Source organism: Orbicella faveolata, unplaced genomic scaffold (assembly GCF_042242905.1).
Source record: "Orbicella faveolata isolate gen_17 unplaced genomic scaffold, um_ofav_v1 contig_14, whole genome shotgun sequence".
NCBI classification, from domain to species: Eukaryota; Metazoa; Cnidaria; class Anthozoa; order Scleractinia; family Merulinidae; genus Orbicella; species Orbicella faveolata.
Window position 1 is genome coordinate 3186557 of NW_028301541.1, and position 22646 is coordinate 3209202.

Consider the following 22646-nt stretch of genomic DNA (forward strand, 5'->3'; position numbering starts at 1 on the left):
TAACCTTAACAGACCACGATCTCGTCAGTTCTTTGTGCTCCAATTCCCACTCGAGTCCAATTTTGCCTCCATCTCACACACGGTATTCCTCTGTTAATAAAACAAATAGACGGCAAGACTGATCCGTACGACTGTCAGAGCGAGACCACCTGAATTTTTGGTCAGGTCATAAATAGGGTAGGGAAAATCGCAGATTTTGATCATGAACTCCCAGTCAATTTTTCTGGGAGTATCCCCCCCGGAACAAAAGCTGGACTTACAGGAAGTAAATGCTGTTTTTATTTATGTGCCACGTTTTCCTCCATCAGGGACATTTAAACTTAAGCGAAACTTAACGCCACAGAACAAACTGTTAAGATACTATCGGATTCATACAATTAATTAAGTCAAGTTGAAGACGAGTACAAACTTAACTGTATAACAAGCAGTTTTATTATTTTTGTTTTGCTTTTTATAATATTTTAATAATTACTCAGGTCTCGCTCGAAAAACGTCTTCAAGACGCCATTACTGATCAGTTGAAGGCGCGAGTTAGTGGTCTAGCTAGGCAAGCTCCAGTTCTGTTATACCAAAGCAATATTTATTTACTTTTAGTTTTACTGAGCAGAAATATCGCAAGATCGTACCCAAACTTTCAAGCATCCGTTATTGCAACTTTACAGTGTTTACTTCTATAGAGGAAAAACAGTTCTGGCCAAAAACCATCAATTTTGATTGATGCAAATCAGCATGTACCATTTTCTATGCGGGTTTCAGTCGGTCATGCGTGGCTTACTCGCTTAGCAACAAATTGGGAGTGCTTTTATGATTTTTCTTAAGGTCGGCACACACCAGGGGACATGTTGCAGAGACAGTTTTTCTGGCGTGACATGCCCGTTTTTGCAAAACATTTTTGCCAAAATTTGTCCTCGGAACATGATGCATGGAACAGTGAAATTCAGCTGGTTTGAATTCATGTGTCATGAAATAGCGACAAAATGGCCTCAATTTTCAATGTCGCATCTTGTGCACTGCTCTTGCAACCTGTCCCTGCTACAACATAGAAATGAACCAAACTCCACTTTGGGCACATCACCTTGCGTTAACGTGCGTTCCATGAGTACACACAAAGGAGCTTTTCTCCGCCTCAAGTCCCAGAAAGACTTCTTTTTGTCCCAGAAACATGTCCTTTAGGGTGTGCCGACCTTTGTTTGAGATTAGGTGACTTTCTAGTTACTTCATGATCAATGAAATGAATCAGTAAAGACGCCGGACGGCAAGTACTTATTTTTGCTCCTGAGATTGCCCAATCGTCGTTCGTTCTTCCTTGATGAAACATATAATACTTGGATTTCTGCAGTTGTCGGTTTTTACCCAAAAAACGCAAACAATCCCAATACGATTTAAGGTATCCTCAAAATCGTATGTACAATTACTCATCATGTTTCATGCTACGCCATGAAAGCTAAATTGCTGACTGTTAAACTTGTAATGTTGTTTAATAAATGCCTAGTGATTGGCTAGATTTTATGATTAGTTATCACTAGTATCACCTATTTAATAAATGTTTATAATAGATCTCTCTTCATATTCTTCGTATGAGAATATGCTTCATTGTCTCTGTGGTTAAACGGCACCACATCTCTTGATCTTGATTTCACTTCATGACGCCCGTTATTGAAACTGAAATAGCAATAGCTGCAAAGGAATCAGATAATAGCTGACAAGAGTATAGACAAAAACCTAATCTGCCCAAGACTCCTGTAGGGCTTGGGCGGGGAAAAGTCAAATTCAGTTTAGTTCATGCCCCTATATGGCCCTAGATAAATGAGTGATTGTCGTTTGCAAATATAAATTTGCGGAGTTTTCTCCTTTCATAGACTTTGGCGTTTCACCGGCCCTTATACCCAGTCGCTTATGTTTTGTTGCCTAATGGGGAAAGGAGAGGGCGTTTCTGATCTCCCCTCGAAAACTCAATACAAGTTAAACTAGCAATAAGCACTGTACATCGGAGAAAAATAAATAGTAACACTGATTTACCGAACCACTTGGGGTGATAGAAGTGATATCAAGATGTTTTAAAAAAGTGCATGCATTGTACTGTACCTTATCCTTTCCTGGCCTCAAAACCCTGTGGATTCTCAAACAGTCCTCGCAAATTTTTGACAATGCCTCGTGGAGGACCCGTTAACTCCTCCCTTCGTCCTTAAGAAAACAAAAATTAAATCTCAATGGAGATTCCTCCATGACAAAAATAATTTGGTAGCCTTTCATTTTTACGAATTCACCGCAACACACAAAGTACATATCGTCCTCTTCATCATTTCTTTTCTGCACATAGTGTTTTCGAGTGGTCATCGTCGAATTTATACAATATATCAGTTATAATAAAAATAAATAGCTAATATTTTAAATACGTTTGTCACTCTAAACGTGGGTCTTCCAGGTCCATTTTATAAACAGGCAATGACAAAATATTGCTGAGTAAAGAAAACCCAATTTTTTCAATCTAAATTGGCAGGAGACCGCCTTGATGGTTAGCGTGCAAGGGTGGCCGAAACGTTGAACTCGGGACTAACAAAAACACCGAACATTAGTTAATGGCTGGATTGAAGAACTTCAATGTAAGACCGCCGTGTGCCATTTTCTCTACTTACTCGACCACACAATCTATCATGGAGTCTGTCTCCCGTATCAGATACTGTTTACTGTATCTGATACGGGAGTATCAGTATACAGTATCTGATATCCGTATCAGATACTGTTTACAATCTCCCGTATCAGATACTGTTTACAATAGTTTCTAAAATGTGTACCAGGTTCTCGGGCTCTCTCTGCTGACGATTGATCTTGTTCAAAGATCGCTTTGTACCTGCGTACGCTGACAGGAGATCCATCAACTACAAAAGGGGAGAAAACGTTGTTCGTGTAAACTGTGACATAAATAATAGGAGGTTTGGACTTTTGCATGCGTCATTTTGGTGTACGCTGAATAACATGCAACCTTTTGGGGAAACTTACGTCACTTTGATCAAAAAACTTAAATTTAGCCACAAAGCTCATATGAAGCCTGAGCTAAACTCCGCCCAAAGCATTGTTTTGAACCGTTAGGAGTATATCTACTTCTCTTGATACTAATCTCTGGCCGGTGGAAGAGGGTTTCTTTTTCCCCTTCAAGTTGCATAAACAATCTAGGAGCAATTGCCATCAGTTTAGGAGATATCTTTGCAGACGTATGTTAAATCGAACTGATGCGCGGTTGCTAAGTCACTGAGGCGATACGAAGACCTGGAAAACTCATGATACTGCTTAGCAACTTCTCTGGCAAAAATATCGGGCTCAATCAACTATTACTTATAGGTCGATAAAGGGAACGGTTTTCGCAGCGTGCGAAGATAATTATTCTCTGAATGTTACGTCAAATTAAACGCAGATACCTGCGTCGGTGTCATTCTTTACTGTTTTAGGAAACACTGGACCTCCTCGATCGAACATTCTTCCGAGCTCTTTCACTCTTCCAGCTAGGTCTGACTCGTCGCTTTGTCCTTGGGAACTGATATAGACTTCAGGGAGTAATTCAGCCGGAGAGACATAAAAGAATACGTGTCATCAGTACAAAACACAATGAAAATGGGGCGAGTGCGGAGGTATGGCATTCCTCCAGGACTATTTTGTAACTCCAAACATTTTCTATGCATTGTGGTCATTCCTTATCGTTGTGAAAAGGTCAGGAAGCTACTAAGGGCCCTTCTCCAACTAACCTTGTTATCAAGATCAGGGAGCTCTAAATGGTTTGCTCCCTGCAGGTCATACTTGCTCCAAACCCCCGCTCCAAGCCCATACTAAGTCCTGTCCTTTCAGTTTGAAACGTGTGAAAAAAAAAATAGCTGGTTGCCTTTTTATTACGTTATAGCACCAAGATTTTTCTGTTTTGTCAAACACTTTCACATATTTCTTACCAGAATATTCTTCATCCTGGGCTTCACTGTTACCCTCCACGTCCTCTCCTTCGGGAATAGTGTCAAGATCTGCACCGCCCTCGTCATCACAAGTGTGTTTATCGTTGATTTCTACGATGGCGGCAGTTTCATCGTTACTGTCTTCCTCTGTATCGTCACTTTGACAGCTGTCATCATCTTTCTCCTCTTCTTCCACGTGTTTATTCCCCTGGCTTTCAAACTCTTGAACCGGCCCATTAAACTATAGGCAAAAATTTATTTTCTTCATCAGTCAGGAGTTCAGCACAATGAAGAAAAAGGATCCATTTGCAAGTCAAAAGTAATAAGTCCGCTGCAATTATATCGGGCGCTCGACCAACATTTTATCATTTGCAACAAGATCATGTTTAAACTTCAATCCGGTTTTGGAGGCTCCCAAGGAAAATCAAAGAGAAAAAGAGGATTGGGGCAAAAGAGAGAGATCAGAGCGTGCGAGAACGTTGGGGAATAGAAAAGAGGGCTTTATATTTCCTTTTCTAGGACTCCACAGGCTTACATTTTCCTTACAATAAAATATCTTCGCGCGCATTTGTAAAAAGAAGCCTCCGCGAAGAAAGCAACTTATGAAAACTGCCTAGTTAACATTCATACAGCGGATTGATTACCTGACGGCTTCTTTCTAATATATCCTTACCGTTTTCCTTCTTTCTTCGTGTTGGTCATCTGTTTCATTAAAAGACCTGTCCTCTATAGTAAATTCTTGTTCCTCCCGGTCAAGTTTATCTCCGTCGTTATCTTCGGATGTTACACTTTTTCCGTCACGGCCGTCAAACGATTCAGCAACAGAACCCACCTCACCGATGTCTAGAGGTGATGAAGCCACCTGTACTTTCAGAGAATCCGAGTGCTTAAGACTGCACTCATTCGTGGTCTCTATGTCTATTTCTTCATCATGCTCATAGTCATCATCTGTCTCGGCCAACTGAAGACTGCTTTTGCTATGAGTTGCCTGCTGTCCATCCTCTTCCGTAGTTTCCTGTTCTTCAACTTCTACTTCTTCTTTTAATGAGCTCCCTTCCTGCATTTCATCGTATTCATTTCCTTCCTCATCTTCTTCCTCATCATTTTCTGCTTGAGCCAGCTGTGGCGAGCCTACACTATAAACCTCTGGAGTATGCTTGGAGTTCTCGCCTGCAGTATTTTCCTCTTCCTTCCCCTCTTCTTCCTCCAGGTCCTCTTCGTCTTCTTCCTCCTCTTCCTGGTCTTCTTTCTCATACTGCTCTTCGACATAACAATTAACTTTTACCCTCTGGTCTTCTTCCTCAATGTTACCATCTTCATCTTCATCTGACTCCTCTTCAGACAACGTTATGTCGTCTTCTTCTAAAACCTCCTTCTGAATTGTTTGGTCAGGAATTTCTTCTTCTGCTCTGGGAGAGCCCAGCTCATCTGATGACTCATCAGCGACAATGATCTCATTATCGTTGTCGTCCTCTGCGGTTTTCTCTTCTTTCTGAGATGCCTCCTCAAGCTGAAAATTCATGTATTCCGGGGCCACAAGAGTTCTTCCGTAGTATGGTACTGGAGGAGCACGGTCATCTTCATTTGTTTCAGCAGCTGCTCTGTCATTGTAATTTTCCTCTCCATTGACCTGACCGTCGTCGATATCATCTTTTACATTTCCCTCATCGTCTCGATCATCATAGCTGTGTGGATCCTCACGGTGTATTTCATGGATGCCGTTGCCGTTGATGGCGTTACCGATGATTTCATGATGTTGGTGGCTATTTTCTTTGGCGAGTGAGGTATTCTCAGATGTTTCTTTTAAGGAATTTTGTTTTGGGCTTACCTCTTCATATTCATCGTCGTGATCTTTAGCATCTCCCTTGAAATCAGACGGCTCAGTTTCGTCTGATGAGAGCATGTCTCTTGATTCCACATTTGTGCGCCATTCTCCGACATTCTTCAATGAAATATACGAAGATATCACAATTACTTTTATTGATAAGAAATCAGTTTCTTCTAATATTAATACATTGTTCAACCTTAGATAAGGGGAATATAAGGAATAATCAACTAGACGTGAAGAATTCCTCAATCAATTTAGTTTTTAATTCAGTACTTGTATTTGCTTAAATAGAGATGATTGCCTTAGGTTTGGTATTAAAAGTAATACTCGAACTGTTGCTCTATATAGAGCGCTGACGAGAATACGTGCAAAATTTAGAGGGAACTGTTGGACCATTTGGATCAAGGATTATACCGAACTGAAATATACCATGTTCCTCTTTATTATCCTCTTCGCACTCTACACAAGGTGCTTTCGACATTGCTGTTCCTAGCAGTATGCAAGAAGTATGTTAAATACAAACCTATCATAGTAAATGGCCTTAGCTCGGCACACAAGTTTCACTGTCATGCCTTGTGTGCGGAATGTCCTATTTCTACTCCCGTCGGGGACTCAGAATTTTTCTGCGTCCCGCATATTTCTTATCTGAAAACTCTAAAGGCTTAAATTTATACGTGGTACTATTTATAGGCATAGCACAACCGTGCTCTTGCAAACAGCGCAAAGAAAGTTCCGAAGTACCGAGTACATTAAGAACGCAACCCAGACGCATGCGCAATATTAAGAACAGGCTACCTTTCACTCCGCGCGAATTTACGCTATTATTCTGTGAAGACTAACAATCAACATTAACAAAGAAAGGAAAATATGTAAATAGCGTGAATGCTCGCGCCAAACTGAGCTTGTATGTTTGTTTTGTTGTTTACATCCGTGTTACACGAGTATAATTATTCGTATGGAATTTAAAACGCTCTGCAATTTTTCTCGAACACCATCTGTATGCATCATAAATTGATGAGCTTTTAATTATAAGGTAAAACATTTAGCCTGTGAATTACCTCCAGGTATTCATTACTCTTTTATTCGGCTTACATCCATGCCACCAAATGGACATTTCTGTTTGAGACCAAGAAGTGATTATTATACCGTCGGTTTTGGGCGTTGAGCACTTTTTTAAGCAATATTTTTACTGGTTTATGTATTGCAATATTTTACGTATTTTAGCCGACAACTTAAGTGCTAGTGATCATGAAACCCATGAAAACTGCAGAGTGTAAGCATATAACTTAATATAAAGTGAAGTGTCTCGAGAAGGTAGAAAAAAGGAAGTACGGATGTGATGAAAGTTTAGATCACTTTTACAAGAGACATTTACAGCGTTATCTACAATGTATAATCAGGATCTATAATGCTTACAAATCATCTTTCCTTTTTATGTTTCTCGAATATCATCTCTCCGCTTGAATATTTCATTTTCATTCGGAAGTTTGGAATTCATTATAGACCAAAGGCAAGAATCAACAAAAGAATCATGACCTAGCCCATATTAGGCAAAATTAATATGGTACACGTGTGTAGCGGTAGGTATAAGGACTTTGCTCAAAGTAAACTAAATTTTACCTCGTACAAAGCTGATGCCATGTTTGTCGACTTGTCCACCACTGCAGCAACTCCAGTTTAAACAGATGGTTTGCGGAAACCTTTCAGGAAAAACAAAGAACTAAATGTCAGAAATATCACGTTTCAATGTTTACGGTAGCGTGCAGAAATTTATAACTATCTTTTTAGACGGACGGACAGACAAGTGAATGCAAACAAGAATATCGGCTATACCCACTGTTCGTTCACCGCTTTGTTTGACTGAATGAGTCATGCGAAAACTGCATTGCGGTTTCGTAAAAAAACCAGAAAAATATACATTTTCATGATCTGCCGGTGACGCAACGCCTGTATTTAAACATGACTCTTTCAATTTAATTTCAGATTCTCATTTTGTTTTGTTTTATTTTTTTTTTGGATCTGAACCAAAGCGTGTTTCATTCCAACAGGTGTGGCCATTTATGTCAAAATTTATTGTCAACAATGTTTCTTTGGAACTTGACTTGAACGCTTTTATTGCGAGAGAAATGAAGTTTCTTAAGTCTGCGTATAAGCGTAGCTGACATTTGAATTAACGAATTTGGCTGAGTGAGTATAAAACTTCGATGTACGTACATTAGGTTGACAAAGCCGTACGACTTTTTCTCAATACTTTGGTGTTTGCCGCGATCCATATCGAACAAAGAAATTAACACGCATTATTTATTCAATGAAAAGACTTCGACAGAGCTTGGGACACATTCAAATGTTGAAGCGAAAGATGAAGAAGTTAAATTCACAGCTTGAATTGTTTGTTTCTTTGCTCCTAAAAGTAGAATAAGCGCATCATTGCGATGCTGCCCAATTTCTTGTGCTCAAGAATTGTCATTTTGCCGAATTGGTTCTCTTAAAATACACAAAGAAGTAGCTGTGGAAAACATTTTGGTCAAAATTTCAGTTTTCGTTTATTTCAGTGTCCTGACCACACCACGTGTACTATAAATCAAAACGGCATACATGTATATAGAACTCCATGTGCGTATACACGAGGAAACTCGTGGTCCATTCAGTCATACAATCAAACGGCGATGAACTGAATTTTGATTGACTGTTTCTAGCTGTTTCTGACGCTGACTGCTATAATCTTTAAGTTGATTTCAAGCACAGCGTGATACAAAATTTTAAACTTCCTTAAGGAAAAATAGACAACGAAATAATCTTCTTACGAATTAGAAAAAATATATATACAAAAATGTAAAGGTGTTAAGACTTACCTTCGTTCAGCACGCGGTTCGACATGAGCAGACAATAAACTGTCACTGAGGCAAATGAGCCAGATTCAAATTACTAACTACTAAAATTATTCATTTGTTTATACGAGAGACGTTACTTGGACCAATTATGACGATCTTTTAGAATGATCTCTGAAAGAGTAAAGCCAAAACATTTTCGCGTCGACTCAGTAAAATCCTTTGTTGAATTGCCGTCGCATTTTTGAGCAGCTGTTTTCAGAAATCTGCGATGGAAACTGACTTTATCTTCACACGGATTTATTTATGATAATAGGACTGGAAAATAATGCTCATTTCTACCTTTTTTAAGGGTGAACTCCTCTGGAGAATTTTATATACCTTAAAAACAGTAAAAGTCTGCGAAAATCTCCTGGCGGTCTTCCCATTAATATTTCAAAGCTAAACTTTTAATGTTTTAATGGAAAAAACTGAAATATGCTTGGCTGGATTCAGGAACCATTCTGATAAATTGCCGCATTTTTACTCCAAGAACTGGTCTTCAACCGTTAATTTCAACATAGCGAATTCTCACAGAGCTTAAAAATTGTAAAATCATTTGGCCATAACTTTTAAGATTAATAAAAAGTGTGGGATATTGCCCTCGAAAGTGCGGCTTTTAGGCCATCGTAATAGCCAATGAGGCGAATCTCGTAAATCGTTACCGTCCGTGGGTCTGCTGAATACACTTTCCTATGGAATCAAGGTATGAAGAATGCCCACCTATGAAGGAAAAAGCTGATTTATATAAGAGAGAAAACAAATGCGTAACAATACGATCACCTGTTCGGCGAAATAATGAAATATTTTATTATATTTTTTTTCCACAACAGAAACGTACTTCAAACCTACGATTTCTTAGCTTTGAATCATTTTCTTAGTTTTTTGTTTTTGTTTTTGTTTTTTTGAATAGACCTTTAGTCTAGCCATGAACTGGTTCCTCCACAGTTTTATAATTATGCCATTTAATCGCGATTTTGAACTTAATAGCAAAATAGATAAATAATTAAGTGTTTATTTAAACTGAATTAAAGTGTACCCTCAAGGTTAGCTTGATGGCCGAGGAGAATGTATTTTACTGGCTTGCAATGTTCCCCGTAAGTTGACGGAACTGTCTACGACAAAATGTAGTAAAGTTTACTATTGTTTTCTACTTTTATTCTAGTTGTAAAATTTATATTATGTGTTTCTTTCTTAGAGAAATAGACGCAGTGACTGGCACTGTCATTTGCAAGATAAGAACTATAGATTTTAGTCCTAAAATAGTTCCTTTCTTTCTTGTTTGCTGCACTCAATTACCATTCTATAGCTAAATAATCATAATAAGTTTTGGACAAATTTATCTGACTGAAAGAAAATAAGAAAATCGTGGTGGATGCCTTTATCCACAACTACGAATATTTAGCGAGTTTCATTACACCCTCCTATTTGTCGGGTTTTCTTGATAGATTCTATACAATAAAGATGCCTGAGAGAGGACTGACCGATAAGACACCGACTTCGCTATTCCACACTATAAAGGAATTATACAGCGTCGATATTCTCTCAGTACAGCTCTCGCTTTTAGTTATGGAAATATAGTCTATTTAGTGTTAACTATTTCTAACTCTCTTTCCGTGGAGTTCTGTAATGCTTTGCTTTGTTGTTAATGCACAATATGGTGTGAATTATTCGAACCTAGTACATCTACTCTATGTGAGTAGCCATGGCATTATTGCATTTATTCTTTTTTTTATCTAAATAATTACGATTATTACGTACATTAATGATGGTGGTAGGAGTAACTCAGATGAACGACGGATATATCAATGAGACATCATTCGACACGTGCCTCCCAAGTGTTCATGCAAGCTCCATACAGTCCGTTGTTCGTTGTTCTGCATCTTATTTGAGTTCAAGGTAAAATAATGGTTGTCGGCCATTTACTTACCCGAACATCTCAGAAACGTTTCCTTTAGGGAAATAACATTTTTGTGGTAAAGTCAAGCGTTAAAGCAATTCGTATCGAGGTCATCCAATAAAGATCTCAGTTAGTAACAGATTCATGTTTCGTTATCACTTGCTTTGTCGTTTGTTGCAAACCCTACTTCTTCAAAAACAGACCCGGAATCGTCTTCCAGCTCTGAATTGCCATTCTCGAATGTTGAAATACTCATTCTGAAGTCACTGCTTATGACACTACTCTCACTTAGTGCGATTTGCGCAGGCCTAGTGGAAGTTAAGACACGTGAATCTTGACTATACCGATAAACTCGTCGCGTTGTAGAAGTGTATTGCATTTGATAATTGGACTCGAGATCGAAATCAGCCGAAAAATCGAGCGACTCATTTTCATCCTCTACACGTACTTTCTTAATTTGCTGCATTGAATCGTGATTGGTCAAATTAACCACGCGCCAACTTCCGTGACAGCGCTGATATGACGACTTCTTCATTTCATTCTGTTCATTGTCGTGTGACAGTTCTTCTCTCTGACTGTAATAGGGGGTGTAGTCCAAGTCTGAAACGCAAATGAGCTTCTTTTCAAATGGATTAGAAATGGTCGAATGCTTGGTACTATTCACCTTCCCCTTGCGAATGTTGATCAAGCTCGAAGATATATCTTCAAAGAAAACGTCATCAGACTCAGCACTTTCGTCGTCATGGTATTCGCTTTCTCCTTCATCGCTTTCGCTAACGTTGTTATCCTGGCATGTTTTTGAGCACTCATCTGCATTTTCCTCGCTGGCCTTTGACAATGATGGGATTTGCAGGTTGCAGTCCAAGCCCTACAATTTTTGACAATAAAGGTTATGCGTATGCTACAAACGAAAAAAGGAAACAAAGGAAAAGTAAATGATGTTCTCGAGTAACTGCTCTGGTCGGTGTCGGTGCTAAAGTAAACGAAAGTATGTCCTCGGAAGGCTTCATAGTCCAAGGAGCCTGGCTATGGATGTGCATCTAGGTACTTAAAATGGCAGAAATGAGAATACTAAGATATTAAGGGAGTCCTTGCCTCGATTAAATCTTGATCAGCAAACATAACTCTACTGACTCTAGGGATACTGCGTGTCTCTACTGTTACAGTATCATCACCGTGGGAGATCCTCTTCTCTAAAAAGAACAACAAAGAAATAATAAGATACTTTAAATGATTAATTACGAAGACAAGGAAGTTTCATGGAACGATAATTAGCCTTTGTTTTAGAAGGGATCCAAAAAGCCAACCCCACGTCCTTGCCGTGGATCCTGGGCAACGCCAATGACGGCTAACGGGGCTCTGGTCAGTACGAAAATCGATAACCTACGTTCTAGACTAGGTGTAGGTTAGGAAAAGATACGCTATAGCTACCTGTGTCACTGGACAGGGTGCGGGGTGGAGAAAATGTAAACAAAAGTCATTGTCATAGCCCTTTTTTATCTCGACCAAGTTCTGGACCGGAAAGCAACAATGGTAACTTAATCAGTACTCCAGAAACACCAACGATAATTTTGTCATTGTTATTTTTGAAGTCCTGCACTATTTTGGAAGTTCAAAACGGTACAGGAACCGAATAATCACAAGTGGTCTCAAACGCAAAAATGGTCGCTGAGCTAAGTTAGCAAGTTTATAAAGTTCTGCTTCGTAGCATGGCAATTTTTATTTGACTAGCTTTTTATGCTCAGGAAATTGAGCTTGAGAGAACTTATGCTCAGAACTTGAGCCGTCAGTATCAAGAGCAATTTTTGATTAGTGTCCAGCAAGGCATCCTTCAGCATAACAATCGCATTAAAATTGAGGAGTAAGATAGATTAAGGTTCGTCAGAAACAAACGTAGTTGGTTGTACCTTCCGATTCTCTGGCTTTCTTCTCGACAATTCTTGTTGTCTGTAATTCAAAAACACAATCAATTTCAGATTTATTCTAGGGATTAGTACTTCATTTTCGCTTTATTCGATCAATGATCGTTCTCTATTCGATCTATTCGTTCCGGACACCCGGTCAAAACAGGCACCAGCTCCTTTTCATAAAAATTGTTGGTGTTCTTGTCCTAAGTAATTAATTACATTTTCCCCAACAATCCATCAGCATAATTATAATTATACCAGATGTGTTAGCTGTGCCGAATCAATATTTTCATTAAGGCCATCATACCCCGTTGATTTCACTAATCTCATTTCCCTAAAAGATAAGAAAATAAACCGAGTACGGTTTGTTACATATCTGTAGCTATAGGAATACGCCGTGCTTTTTATTTCAGACGTGGATGAGGCCAACACTACTTTGCTTTGTATTCTGCATGCTCATGACTATTCTATACTTACTATAGTAGAGGGAGATTTGCAATGTCTAGTTCTCGCAATCGTTCTTTTCCGAATGTAATCCCTTCGACTTCCATGACAGAAAATGATTCGTTTGTATTCTGTGCGAATCTAGGAAAAAAGTAAAATCGGTTAAAGAAAAAAAAGTGCACTTTTACATATTTTCCTCAGGAATTCTCTTAAAGCACGCGTATTGCCAATTTTGTTGTCACTCGCTCTCACGGGTTACTTCACACACATATATAGTGAGGGTTCTGGCACAGCACTCACGCAACACAGTGCAAGCGTAACACAACTCCTCATCTGAAGATTCGGAGTTGTGTTACGCTTGCACTGTCTTGCGTTCGCTTGTGACCAGAACCCTCACTATATATGTGTGTGTGTGTGTGTGTGTGTGTGTGCTGTGCCAGAACTGCGTGTGTGTGTGCTGTGCCAGAACTGCGGCATGAGTGCTGTGCCAGAACCGTGTGCGTGTGTAGCGCAACAGCACAGCAGTTATAGCAGCGCATTTTTTTTTCGACAACCATTTTTGGAGAAAGGACACATTTTTTGGTTGCAAAAAGTACAAGGTCTAGGATCTGCGAACAAATACCGTTTTGTAGAGAGCTATTTTACCTCGCAAGCTTGGTTGTCGAAAGTGCGCCCAATTCGAGCGCATTCTTTTTTCGACAATCATTTTTTCGACAACCATTTTTGGAGAAAGGACACATCTTTTGGTTGCAAAATGGACGCAGGTATTTGGGGAGAACAAATTTTCGGTTGTCGAAAGTGCGCACAATTAGACAATAGATGCAAAAACAGAACAAACATGGTTTTGCAAGAAAAACCTGTGGATTTCGACAACCAAACAATAGTTCTCCAACCTTCCAATCTTGTAGCTCTATTTTTCCCAAGAGCCAAAGACGCAGCAGAAGCAGTCGAAGACGACGATGCAGCAGCAGACAAAAGCCCAGCAAATACAGCGACAAAACAAGCCTTCGAAAGCGAAGACGAAGACGCAGCAGCAGACGAAGACGCAGCAAAAACAGCGACAAAACAAACCTTCGAAAGCGAAGACGCAGCAACAGACGAAGACGAAGACGAAGACGCAGCAAAAACAGCGACAAAACAAACCTTCGAAAGCGAAGAAGCAGCAAAACAAACCTTCGGAAACGCAGACACAGCAGACACAGCAGCAGACGAAGACGCAGCAAACACAGCAAACATAGCGACAAGAGAAACCTTCCGAAGCATGGGGCTCCGATACGAAAAAAACGTCGCAGAGCACCTTCTTCTGGAAAACGCGTACCAAAGCAACCTGTTGTCCGACATTTCCAAGGTAGACTATCTGGAAGGGAACCTCGGTAGCACGAATTTGCGCCCGCTGGAGGGTCTGCCGCCATTCGTAGACGACATATTTGTCTTTGGCTACGTTTCTCGAGAGGAGTGCGTCTTCCAGAGAGGAAAACTGTACTGCACAAGTGGGGAGAAGGGGGCGGCAAAACTAGTGGTGGCGAGCATCGCGAACGCTTTGGAAAGAGCCCTGGGGAAAAGGGGCTACATGCAGACGTCCCTCGTGCACACGGTCGCGGTCGGAGAAGCTGCAACCAGCACAATCCGCGCAACAATTGCGAAAATCGAGAAGGACACACTCTACAGGGCGAAAGGAAAATGGAAAGAAATCCACCCGAAAAAAGAGATTGCCGGGTATTTCGTGGCGAAATGCGATGTTTCCGAAATCCCTCTGGAGGATATCCACAGCAGTCTGCATGTTTTCGAAAAATGTCTGGAGGGCTATGGCTACGGAATCTACAGCATAGACTACACGCATTATTTTTCAGGAGTTCTGGATCGCGAAGCGCTTGTGGCCCACCTTGGTTTTCGAAAGGCGGGGGATTTCTGCACAGCAATCGCCGAAGAACAGCCGACGATTCTAGAAAACACAAAAACCGTCGGGAAGCACGTCTGCACCTGGATAGCGACACCCGAGGAAGGGCGCACAGAACGCACAAAAATATACAACAAAGTCGTGTCGAATTTCGAGGCAGGAGAAATCCGCGAACCTGTTGGCGGCCATCTGGCAGACTACGCCGACTGCATCAACCCACACCTCCGCCAAACCTTCCTACACCCGGACGTGCAAGCCCGAGGGTGCACACGCATCGAAGTCTCTCTGTACGCGCCCCCACGGTACGAACTTTCGAGCAAGAAAGCCACAGACTACATCGGGAAAGTCTTGGAGCAAGTTTCCACCGAAGACGAGAAGGACGGCGTATTCGTGGTCCAACCACCCAGCAAACAGTGGCAAAACCTTGCCAAAAACCTGGATCGGTGTCTGGTTCTCGCGGACAGACCGCAAGGAAATATCTTTGTTGGCTGGTACGCGCACACAGGGACAGGAAGAATTTCGGGGATCCACGTACGCCCTGCACCAGCGAAAGTGCGAGACGAAGCAAAGTGGGAAAAAGCTATCTTGTGGGCCGCGGGGGACTTTGGCTTTCGAAACTGTCCAATTTTTCGGGTAGACATCCTGTCCGCAGACGAAGAAGGGGTGGAGCTAGGCCCGTTCCGTTGCTACACGAAAGACGAAAACGCTCGCACAATACTCGCCGCGAGCAAAAAACCAACACAGCTCCACCCAAACGGGGGCGACCCGTCGGAGCTTCTGCCGCCAACAGACAAAGTTGTGTGGGAATGGCGGGACAAAAAATGCCACGCAATCGGCAACGATTCTTCGAAATACGAGCTCCAAGAAATACAAGAAATCGCAGAACAGCGCAAAATATCCGCACTTTCGACAAGAAACAGAGAAAAAGTTCTTGCAGAGATTTGGCACGCCCGCACAGCCGAGGAGTGGAGACGAGAGATTTGGCAAAGAGAAGAAAAACAGCGAAAAAAAGAGGAGGAAGCGGCAAAGGCTCGAGTAGCGGAAATTGCCAACCTGCGAAAGTACGCCGAGGCGAAGAAAAAAATCCAAGCAAAAAGCTGGGAGATTCGTGCAACAGTGGTTGGCACTCTGTCTGGTGCGACAAAAAAAGTTGTGGAATTGCCAGCAGGCAGAAAATGGGATGTCCTAGGTTTTCGAGGCAAAGAAGACAAAGTCCGTGTTGTATTGCGGCATGGGAAAGAAGCGGCAATTGCTGTTTGGGCGACAAAAGGTTTGCAAAAAATCCTTCTAGAATGTGTGGACAGCTTCCGTTCGGACGAGAAAGACAGCACTGGTCGGCAGCTTTTCTGGCTAGTCTCTTTCACAGGTGTCGAAAAATTGGGAGGGTTCGGTGCTGCGAATCGAACCTTCGAAAACTTTCAAAAACTGGGAAGGAAAAACCATCGTGTGGAACCCCATACAAGTGGTATCCGCGCCAGACAGCGGAAGACTTGCATTCTTGCGGGCTCTAGGATCAAAATGCGAGGAGTACGAAGCCCTTCGTGTGGAATTGGCCAAAACCTGTCTGCAGAAAATCCCCGCGCCGGGAAACAAAACGGCGAAAAAAACAACAGACTTGCCGGAAGGGGAGTACATATGCAAACGTTTCGCTACTACAACCTTTCGAAACTCTTTGCGGACCATTCTGTTCTTGCTCCCGCTCGGAGAGGATGGGGAACCGGCAACAGACGAAGAAACTCCAACACACGGAGTCTTGCTAGAAAAAGAGATAGCGGCGATGGGCGGCATCGAAGCGCTAGAAAAAAGAAAAACCCCATTGCGTTGCTTGCTTGGCGAGGAGAAGACAACACCGAGCAAGAGAAAGTGCCGCAGAGTTGCGATAGCGTAGCCTTCTACACGGGGACAATAGTTCCGCCTTCGAAGCAGAAAGGAGAGTCTCCATCGCAAGCAACAACAAAGAGTTCTCCAAGATTCCAGTCCAACCATTTTTTCGCTGTCTCCGAGTCGATATGGCCTACAATGTGCGCCGATTTGTTTTCCAACGAAGAGACAAACTCGCAAAGAGCGGACCAATCCTTCCAGCAAACCTCTTTTTCTTCCAGCTGCTGGTATTTTTTCTCGCATGCACGGAATTGTTCGAAGCGGAAACGTGGAAGCTGTCCTTCTTTTCGAACAAGTTCCATTGCGTATATACTTGTGTTGCTTTTCTCCAAGCGCCGCGACACCTTCTATTCTACAACATTGCACGAACTCCTCTGCGCACAGCCAACGGCTCTTTTTCTGGTGGAAGGTACTTTTTTTCGGGTGGCGTGTCGCTCTGTGCAGCCTTCCACTCTTCCAGTTTTTGAGATCCACATAGCCACAGAAGAAGGGCAACACCACCAAACCCCAAAACAAGTCGGCCGCAGCGCTAGAAAAAAGGAAAACGCCCCTTCGCTGCTTGCTTGGAGACCAGAAGACAACACCAAGCAAGAAGAAGTGCCGCACGGTTGCTCTGGCGTAGCCTACACGCGCTTATTAAAAACCAGTATTTCTAAGGAATTGCTAAAAAATTTCTTGAGAAATACTGGTTTGAAAAAAGAAATACTGGTTTTTAATAAGCGCACATAAGAGTGGGCAAGAAAAAATAATTCGCACTGATCCCGCGGTTTTTTTTCGCACAGCAGCAACACAACCGCGGCCGACAGACAACAATGTTGCGACACAACCGCCGCGCCCAAACAAGGCACCACTTTTCTTTTGAATTCTGCAGAAACTAGAATATATGCAAACATGCCTCCTGCAAAAAATCTTTCTGCCGAAGAAAAACGAGAAATTGTTGCCGCGCGGGGAACAGATGAGACAATCGCATCGATCCGGGAGCGCTTCGGGACTGGAACAACAAGGTTGTATAGAATTTGGCAAGAAGCCGGCAAAATGGACCCAAAACACTCTGCTCCAGAACAAGAAGAACACCAGAAGAACAAGAAGAACCCCAAGAAGAACACCAAGAAGAAGAAGAAGACCCCTTTTTTGAGTTGTTTGGATACCTTTGCCAAGACGTGCATGCAATATCCCAACACCTGAAAATAATTGCCGCACATTTGCCAAGGAAAGATGGCGTGGAAGAAAAGGAAACTAGCATCTTGGAGAGTATAGAGAACAACTGCAACGCAGCAATTCGAGCTGGCAATGCGGCGACGTCTGTTTTGTATCTTCTTGTGCAAGCGGCTGCAGTTTTTGGTTTTGGCTTTCTTTTCCTGCTAGCTGCGAAAAAAATAAACGATAAAAAACCCGCAGACAAAGCGGATGATTTCTAAAACTGAAAAGATGCAAGGCTGCAAAAAATATGCACGATGGAACTTGTTCGAAAAGAAGGCCAGCTTCCCTGCTTCCCCTTCGAAAAATTCCGAGTACGCGAGAAAAGATACCTGCAGCAAGAAGAAAAGGTTTGCTGGAAAGATTGGTCCGCTCTTCGCGAATTTGCCTCTTCGTTGGAAGATAAGTCGGCGCAAATTGTTGGCCATATCGACTCGGAGACAGCGAAAAAATGGTTGGACTGGGATCATGGCGAGCTCTTTGTTGTTGCTTACGATGGAGACTTTGTTTTCTGCTTCGAAGGCGGAACTATTGTTGCCGTGTAGGCTACGCCAGAGCAACCGTGCGGCACTTCTTCTCGCTTGGTGTTGTCTTCTGGTCTCCAAGCAAGCAGCGAAGGGGAGTTTTCCTTTTTTCTAGCGCTGCGGCCGACTTGTTTTGGGGTTTGGTGGTGTTGCCCTTCTTCTGTGGCTATGTGGATCTCAAAAACTGGAAGAGTGGAAGGCTGCACAGAGCGACACGCCACCCGAAAAAAAGTACCTTCCACCAGAAAAAGAGCCGTTGGCTGTGCGCAGAGGAGTTCGTGCAATGTTGTAGAATAGAAGGTGTCGCGGCGCTTGGAGAAAAGCAACACAAGTATATACGCAATGGAACTTGTTCGAAAAGAAGGACAGCTTCCACGTTTCCGCTTCGAACAATTCCGTGCATGCGAGAAAAAATACCAGCAGCTGGAAGAAAAAGAGGTTTGCTGGAAGGATTGGTCCGCTCTTTGCGAGTTTGTCTCTTCGTTGGAAAACAAATCGGCGCACATTGTAGGCCATATCGACTCGGAGACAGCGAAAAAATGGTTGGACTGGAATCTTGGAGAACTCTTTGTTGTTGCTTGCGATGGAGACTCTCCTTTCTGCTTCGAAGGCGGAACTATTGTCCCCGTGTAGAAGGCTACGCTATCGCAACTCTGCGGCACTTTCTCTTGCTCGGTGTTGTCTTCTCCTCGCCAAGCAAGCAACGCAATGGGGTTTTTCTTTTTTCTAGCGCTTCGATGCCGCCCATCGCCGCTATCTCTTTTTCTAGCAAGACTCCGTGTGTTGGAGTTTCTTCGTCTGTTGCCGGTTCCCCATCCTCTCCGAGCGGGAGCAAGAACAGAATGGTCCGCAAAGAGTTTCGAAAGGTTGTAGTAGCGAAACGTTTGCATATGTACTCCCCTTCCGGCAAGTCTGTTGTTTTTTTCGCCGTTTTGTTTCCCGGCGCGGGGATTTTCTGCAGACAGGTTTTGGCCAATTCCACACGAAGGGCTTCGTACTCCTCGCATTTTGATCCTAGAGCCCGCAAGAATGCAAGTCTTCCGCTGTCTGGCGCGGATACCACTTGTATGGGGTTCCACACGATGGTTTTTCCTTCCCAGTTTTTGAAAGTTTTCGAAGGTTCGATTCGCAGCACCGAACCCTCCCAATTTTTCGACACCTGTGAAAGAGACTAGCCAGAAAAGCTGCCGACCAGTGCTGTCTTTCTCGTCCGAACGGAAGCTGTCCACACATTCTAGAAGGATTTTTTGCAAACCTTTTGTCGCCCAAACAGCAATTGCCGCTTCTTTCCCATGCCGCAATACAACACGGACTTTGTCTTCTTTGCCTCGAAAACCTAGGACATCCCATTTTCTGCCTGCTGGCAATTCCACAACTTTTTTTGTCGCACCAGACAGAGTGCCAACCACTGTTGCACGAATCTCCCAGCTTTTTGCTTGGATTTTTTTCTTCGCCTCGGCGTACTTTCGCAGGTTGGCAATTTCCGCTACTCGAGCCTTTGCCGCTTCCTCCTCTTTTTTTCGCTGTTTTTCTTCTCTTTGCCAAATCTCTCGTCTCCACTCCTCGGCTGTGCGGGCGTGCCAAATCTCTGCAAGAACTTTTTCTCTGTTTCTTGTCGAAAGTGCGGATATTTTGCGCTGTTCTGCGATTTCTTGTATTTCTTGGAGCTCGTATTTCGAAGAATCGTTGCCGATTGCGTGGCATTTTTTGTCCCGCCATTCCCACACAACTTTGTCTGTTGGCGGCAGAAGCTCCGACGGGTCGCCCCCGTTTGGGTGGAGCTGTGTTGGTTTTTTGCTCGCGGCGAGTATTGTGCGAGCGTTTTCGTCTTTCGTGTAGCAACGGAACGGGCCTAGCTCCACCCCTTCTTCGTCTGCGGACAGGATGTCTACCCGAAAAATTGGACAGTTTCGAAAGCCAAAGTCCCCCGCGGCCCACAAGATAGCTTTTTCCCACTTTGCTTCGTCTCGCACTTTCGCTGGTGCAGGGCGTACGTGGATCCCCGAAATTCTTCCTGTCCCTGTGTGCGCGTACCAGCCAACAAAGATATTTCCTTGCGGTCTGTCCGCGAGAACCAGACACCGATCCAGGTTTTTGGCAAGGTTTTGCCACTGTTTGCTGGGTGGTTGGACCACGAATACGCCGTCCTTCTCGTCTTCGGTGGAAACTTGCTCCAAGACTTTCCCGATGTAGTCTGTGGCTTTCTTGCTCGAAAGTTCGTACCGTGGGGGCGCGTACAGAGAGACTTCGATGCGTGTGCACCCTCGGGCTTGCACGTCCGGGTGTAGGAAGGTTTGGCGGAGGTGTGGGTTGATGCAGTCGGCGTAGTCTGCCAGATGGCCGCCAACAGGTTCGCGGATTTCTCCTGCCTCGAAATTCGACACGACTTTGTTGTATATTTTTGTGCGTTCTGTGCGCCCTTCCTCGGGTGTCGCTATCCAGGTGCAGACGTGCTTCCCGACGGTTTTTGTGTTTTCTAGAATCGTCGGCTGTTCTTCGGCGATTGCTGTGCAGAAATCCCCCGCCTTTCGAAAACCAAGGTGGGCCACAAGCGCTTCGCGATCCAGAACTCCTGAAAAATAATGCGTGTAGTCTATGCTGTAGATTCCGTAGCCATAGCCCTCCAGACATTTTTCGAAAACATGCAGACTGCTGTGGATATCCTCCAGAGGGATTTCGGAAACATCGCATTTCGCCACGAAATACCCGGCAATCTCTTTTTTCGGGTGGATTTCTTTCCATTTTCCTTTCGCACTGTAGAGTGTGTCCTTCTCGATTTTCGCAATTGTTGCGCGGATTGTGCTGGTTGCAGCTTCTCCGACCGCGACCGTGTGCACGAGGGACGTCTGCATGTAGCCCCTTTTCCCCAGGGCTCTTTCCAAAGCGTTCGCGATGCTCGCCACCACTAGTTTTGCCGCCCCCTTCTCCCCACTTGTGCAGTACAGTTTTCCTCTCTGGAAGACGCACTCCTCTCGAGAAACGTAGCCAAAGACAAATATGTCGTCTACGAATGGCGGCAGACCCTCCAGCGGGCGCAAATTCGTGCTACCGAGGTTCCCTTCCAGATAGTCTACCTTGGAAATGTCGGACAACAGGTTGCTTTGGTACGCGTTTTCCAGAAGAAGGTGCTCTGCGACGTTTTTTTCGTATCGGAGCCCCATGCTTCGGAAGGTTTCTCTTGTCGCTATGTTTGCTGTGTTTGCTGCGTCTTCGTCTGCTGCTGTGTCTGCTGTGTCTGCGTTTCCGAAGGTTTGTTTTGCTGCTTCTTCGCTTTCGAAGGTTTGTTTTGTCGCTGTTTTTGCTGCGTCTTCGTCTTCGTCTTCGTCTGTTGCTGCGTCTTCGCTTTCGAAGGTTTGTTTTGTCGCTGTTTTTGCTGCGTCTTCGTCTGCTGCTGCGTCTTCGTCTTCGCTTTCGAAGGCTTGTTTTGTCGCTGTATTTGCTGGGCTTTTGTCTGCTGCTGCATCGTCGTCTTCGACTGCTTCTGCTGCGTCTTTGGCTCTTGGGAAAAATAGAGCTACAAGATTGGAAGGTTGGAGAACTATTGTTTGGTTGTCGAAATCCACAGGTTTTTCTTGCAAAACCATGTTTGTTCTGTTTTTGCATCTATTGTCTAATTGTGCGCACTTTCGACAACCGAAAATTTGTTCTCCCCAAATACCTGCGTCCATTTTGCAACCAAAAGATGTGTCCTTTCTCCAAAAATGGTTGTCGAAAAAATGATTGTCGAAAAAAGAATGCGCTCGAATTGGGCGCACTTTCGACAACCAAGCTTGCGAGGTAAAATAGCTCTCTACAAAACGGTATTTGTTCGCAGATCCTAGACCTTGTACTTTTTGCAACCAAAAAATGTGTCCTTTCTCCAAAAATGGTTGTCGAAAAAAAAATGCGCTGCTATAACTGCTGTGCTGTTGCGCTACACACGCACACGGTTCTGGCACAGCACTCATGCAGCAGTTCTGGCACAGCACACACACGCAGTTCTGGCACTGCGCACACACGCAGTTCTGGCACAGCACACACACACACACACACATATATAGTGAGGGTTCTGGTCACAAGCGAACGCAAGACAGTGCAAGCGTAACACAACTCCGAATCTTCAGATGAGGAGTTGTGTTACGCTTGCACTGTGTTGCGTGAGTGCTGTGCCAGAATCCTCACTATATATGTGTGTACTTCATATCCTTTCTCAGAATGGGGAGTACCGATTGGGTAATAATTTAATTATATACAGTGTCTATCTCTGTGATTATGCATAAGCCA

At 43.3% G+C, this 22646-nt stretch overlaps 4 protein-coding genes across 7 annotated transcripts in view; 1 reads left to right on the forward strand and 3 right to left on the reverse strand.

The window, feature by feature from the left end:
* Positions 1-409: 409 nt before the first annotated feature.
* On the reverse strand, positions 410-8776 carry LOC110069386 (uncharacterized). Of its 3 annotated transcripts, none has more exons than XM_020776907.2 (8): positions 8619-8776; positions 7387-7466; positions 4612-5880; positions 3939-4179; positions 3417-3542; positions 2796-2879; positions 2086-2184; positions 410-1677 (listed from the first exon to the last, which is right to left on the reverse strand). In XM_020776907.2, the coding sequence occupies exons 2-7, from the start codon at positions 7405-7407 to the stop codon at positions 2087-2089; spliced, it is 1839 nt and encodes a 612-aa protein (XP_020632566.2). In that variant the 5' UTR covers positions 7408-7466; positions 8619-8776; the 3' UTR covers positions 410-1677; position 2086. The 3 variants fall into 3 exon arrangements, with proteins under 3 accessions (XP_020632566.2, XP_020632565.2, XP_020632567.2); XM_020776906.2 differs by lacking the exon at positions 8619-8776 and adding an exon at positions 7600-7688; XM_020776908.2 differs by lacking the exon at positions 8619-8776 and adding an exon at positions 7604-7676.
* A 643-nt stretch (positions 8777-9419) lies between these two features.
* The window catches only part of LOC110069392 (uncharacterized), a 39716-nt gene continuing 26489 nt past the window's right edge, over positions 9420-22646 (reverse strand). For both annotated transcript variants that reach the window (XM_020776919.2, XM_089287247.1), the window contains exons 27-30: positions 12918-13025; positions 12441-12480; positions 11629-11726; positions 9420-11401 (exon numbers count right to left, since the gene is read on the reverse strand). In XM_020776919.2, the coding sequence (XP_020632578.1) occupies positions 10676-11401; positions 11629-11726; positions 12441-12480; positions 12918-13025 (972 nt within the window). In that variant the 3' untranslated portion in view covers positions 9420-10675. The remainder of the gene's footprint in view (positions 11402-11628; positions 11727-12440; positions 12481-12917; positions 13026-22646) is intronic.
* Positions 13053-17391, forward strand: LOC149113650 (uncharacterized). Its single transcript, XM_089287221.1, has one exon. It carries the CDS (start codon positions 13360-13362, stop codon positions 17389-17391), a length of 4032 nt encoding a protein of 1343 aa, XP_089143347.1. The 5' UTR covers positions 13053-13359.
* On the reverse strand, positions 18350-22262 carry LOC110048253 (uncharacterized). The gene has a single exon (XM_089287222.1). The coding sequence runs from the start codon at positions 22049-22051 to the stop codon at positions 18350-18352; it is 3702 nt and encodes a 1233-aa protein (XP_089143348.1). The 5' UTR covers positions 22052-22262.